A 4,432-nucleotide genomic window follows, 5' to 3' on the forward strand; every position below is an offset into this window, starting at 1 on the left:
GGGCAGACTCACTATGACCAGGGACACGTCCAAGAGCACAGCCTACACGGAGCTGAACAGCCTGAGATCTGAGGACACGGCCGTGTATTACTCTGCACAACACACAGTGTGAAAACCCACAGCCTGAGAGAGTCTGAGGGCCTGAGGGAGGGGGCAGTGGTGCTGGGCATGAAGAGATGACAGGGATTATTTGATTGCAGACTTTCTTAGAAAGTGAGGTTAAGTCATTGAAGAAAATGAACAATAGAAATGTGTATGCACTCTAATTATTTAAGAAATTTTCTGTACAATATTTACTCTGTAAGCGAAATGCAAGGAGTAGAAAACAGTCAAATAAATAAAACTGATATAGGAATTGCTCTGAAGATATTAGTGTGAGCATGAGTTTTTGAATCCATGTTGTAAATATTTTGGAACACAGCTGCGAGATCACATTTTATCTCTCCATTTGCCTCTATTATATGAAATATCAAAATGTTTTAATGTTTTCCATAGTGTGCAGTTATGATTTGGGGCTCATGCCAGTAATGCATGATAGATCTCGGTTCTTCCTCATCCTTATTGCCATTTGGCACTATGAATATTGTGTATTTTAACCATTCTACTAGATTATTAGTAGTATCCCATTGTTGTTTAAATGCACGTCTCTAATTAAAATTTTATATTTAATTATTATATAATTATGATGAAGTGTCTATTTTGATATTCTGCTCATTTTTAATGTAACTGTTTTCTTTTGATCAGTTGTTTGCTTCCTTACATACCCAATATAAAATTCATGTACCAAGTTAACATAAAGCTATTTAAGAAATATGTGATTTGGAAGTGTATTCTCCAAGTCTGTAGTTGTCTTTTCACTAGGAAGATTGCATTGCAGAACAGGCACAGGTGTTGCACAATGATTCCTATGGAATCATTATTAATTGGTCACCTAAAGGGATGTTTAGCTTAAATTGCACCTCTCAGTCTTCATGCCATGGCCACACTGTGTTCAGCTGGTCTCAACAAAACGGTCAGATGGTAGAAATGATAAGAAGTACAGCAAAAGTTCCTATTATCTGGAGCCATGGTGGTGTAGTAGCACCTCAACCTCAAATGATATGGCTCCTTGTAGGAACTAAACGTAAGGATTTGTGGAAACAATTAATAGCTCCTAATAAGATCAAAATTTGGGAAATATTAAAAAAGCACCTAGAAAGGCACTCTACAAACTTGTCTTTGCATATTGCAAAATTAAAGAACAAATATGTATAGCATCCCAGGCACACCTGACCTTAATGCCAGGAACTGGGGTACTTAAAGGAGTTACAGACAAATTAGCAGCTAGTAACCCATTAAAATGGATAAAAACACTTGGAAACTCTGTGATTTCAATGACAATTGTGCTTTTAATCTGTGTTGTTTGTCTTTGCATAGTCTGCAGATGTGGCTCTTGACTCCTGTGAGAAGAAGTTCACCGTGACAAAGCTGCCTTTGCCTTTATCAATTTGCACATCAAAGAAGGGGGATGTGTTGGGAAGAAGCCCACCAAAATAAGGCCATAAACTGGCCCTAAAACCTGCCATAAACAAAATCTCTGCAGCACTGTAACATGTTCATGATGGCTATAAAGCCCATAGTGGAAGGTTGTGGGTTTACTGGAATGAGAGCAAGGAACACCTGACCTGGCCTGCCCAGGACAGAAAACCCCTCAAAGGCATTCTTAAGCCACAAACAACAGCATGAGTGATCTGTGCCTTAAGGACATGCTCCTGCTGCAGTTAACTAGCCCAACCCATTCCTGTAATTCAGCCCATCCCTTTGTTTCCCAGAAGGGATACTTTTAGTTAATTTAAAATCTATAGAAACAATGCTAATGACTAGCTTGCTGTTAATAAATTCATGGGTAAATCTCTGTTCTGGGCTCTCAGCTCTGAAAGCTGTGAGACACCTGATTGCCCACTTCACACCTCTATATTTCTGTGTGTGTGTCTTTAATTCGTCTAGTGCCACTGGGTATCCCCGACGGAGCTAGTCTTGGCAATGCGGATGCCAGGGAGGGCTTATGAAAGACCAGGAGGCGCTTAGGACCCACTAAGGAGCGCTCAGAACACAAGGGGTCACTCAGAGCCACCAGAGGGTGCTTAGGACACCAGGGGATGCTCAGGACACCAGGGGATGCTCAGAACCACCAGGGGGCGCTCAAGACACACGGGACGATCATAACCACCAGGGGGCGCTCAGGACACTGGGGGATGTCCAGAACCACCAGGGGGCGCTCAGGACACTGGGGGATGTTCAGAACCACCAGGGGGCGCTGACAACCAGCAGGGGGTGCTCAGGCACTAGGGTACGCTCAGGACACCAGGGGACTCTCAGAACCATCACAGGGCATCAGGACACCAAGAGCCGATCATAACCACCAGGGGTGCTCAGGACAACAGCTTGCTCAGGGCACCAGGAGGCTCTCAGAACCACCAGGGGGCGCTCAGGACTACAAGGCAGTGCTCAGGACACCAGGGTTAGCTCAAGATAGCAGGGAACGGTCAGAACCACCAGGGGGCGCTCAGGACACAAGCAGATGCTAAGGACACCAGAGGACGCTCGGAACCACCAGGGGGCGCTCAAGACAAAAGGGGACGATCATGACCACCAGGGAGCGCTCAGGACACTGGGGGATGTTCAGGACCACCAGGGGGCGCCCAGGACACCAGGGGATGCTGACAACCAGCAGTGGATGCTCAGGACACCAGGGGGCGCTCAGGACACCAGGGGACTCTCAGAACCACCAGGGGGCGCTCAGGACACCAAGGGTCGATCATAACCACCAGGGATGCCCAGGACAACAGCTCGCTCAGGACACCAGGAGGCTCTCAGAACCACCAGGGGGCGCTCAGGACTATAAGGCAGACCTCAGGACACCAGGGTTAGCTCAAGATAGCAGGGAACGCTCAGAACCACCAGGGGGCGCTCAGGACACAAGGGGACACTCAGGACTCAAGGGTTCTCTTGGGAAGTGGCTCCCTATCAAGAGATTGGGGATGGTGTGTTTCTTTTTTTAGGCTTTGTAATTTCTCACCTGGTGAAACAAAAGTCTTCCCAGGATCTCTTGCCATTTATTTCTTGGAATGCATGTTTCTCTCCTCTACAAAATCTTACCTTAGAACCATAATTCAATTCTTTATATTTTTATAATAATACTAGCAATAATATCTAAGTAAATTTTAAAATGAAGAAATTGTGTATGTTTACCTTAAACTACTTCCACAAACAGATTTCTGTTTCCTGCAGTGTGTCAGTCACATTATTTTAAATACTTTTCTACCAATAACTCAGCATATGAATGTGTTGAGTTTATTTCCCTTTCATCTGCTGTTTATGGAGATGAAACATCACTTTAAGGGCTTCTGTCCTCCACTTTGGTGGTTCCTGGAGTTCTGCCCCTCAGTCTGTTTCTCTACCTTCCCTTCTTCTGTTCACACCTTTTATATTCCTCAGTTTCCGCTCAAGGAATCGGCAAGTCCATTTACTTTGTCTCATCCATGTCTGGTGAATCAGTTCCCTTCCCTTCATGATCACTGAAGTCACCCAAGTATGGGAAGGTAACAGTCCTTAGAATATGCTCATCTACCTGAAGAATCCCTGCTCTCCTCACCCTTTTCCAGGGTCCTGCAGACATCACCCCATCCCATTCCCCCTTCTCTAAGTACCCCAGAGTGGGCTCTGCAGCTTCTGTGTCCCTCTGTGTGCTCAGCCCTGGAACTCACTACAGCTTTGATGATAAAGCCCAAATCCCTATTGTCTTTGCACACTTTCTGACCACCGTCTAGCAAGCTGCCATTGTGAGTGAATCCTGGGAATCCTGGGGTGACTTTAGTTCTATATTTATGGATATTCTCTAGCATCCAGGAATATCATAAAATAAGCAACATATAGAGTTTATGTTAAAAATTCATGTAAAACAATTGCAGAAAAAACATTATTTAAATTGCAAAACGCTATCTTTTAAATTTAATACTTAATATTTTATTTTACTTTAATATTTAAATGTTATTTAAATTGGAAAACACTGACACATTTTTCAAAATACGTTATTTCAACACAGATTGTGTAATAAAATTACACAATGTGTTTTTACTAAAACATACATTTACATATATTTCATAATTGATATTGGAATATACAGACATTCATAGAAGAATATTATTTTGCACTAAACCCTCAAATATAAATACAAATAAATTTAAATCAATTAATTAATTAGAATAATACAGAAACAAAGGTATGTTGCTTTGGTATTCAGAAATGTGTTCACTTTTGCCTGTGCTCATATATGTTTCATTGCTGAGTGTGGGTGTTTTTTTGTGTATGTGACTATAAAGTTTTAAAACAGATTATTAACTTATATAGTCATAGAAATCTAAGTTTGGGTTTTTTTCATGTTAAAAATTAA

The 4,432-nt window shown here is 42.4% G+C and overlaps 1 protein-coding gene across 1 annotated transcript in view; it reads left to right on the plus strand.

Annotated features, from left to right (window-relative positions):
- LOC105525094 (putative V-set and immunoglobulin domain-containing-like protein IGHV4OR15-8) overlaps positions 1–2,233 on the plus strand; it is a 26,437-nt gene extending 24,204 nt beyond the window's left edge. The window contains exon 4 of the mRNA XM_011960621.1: positions 2,224–2,233. Coding sequence (XP_011816011.1) covers positions 2,224–2,225 — 2 coding nt within the window. The 3' untranslated portion in view covers positions 2,226–2,233. The remainder of the gene's footprint in view (positions 1–2,223) is intronic.
- Positions 2,234–4,432: the final 2,199 nt, after the last annotated feature.

The sequence above is a fragment of the Colobus angolensis genome, unplaced genomic scaffold (assembly GCF_000951035.1).
Source record: "Colobus angolensis palliatus isolate OR3802 unplaced genomic scaffold, Cang.pa_1.0 Scaffold519, whole genome shotgun sequence".
Taxonomy (NCBI): domain Eukaryota; kingdom Metazoa; phylum Chordata; class Mammalia; order Primates; family Cercopithecidae; genus Colobus; species Colobus angolensis.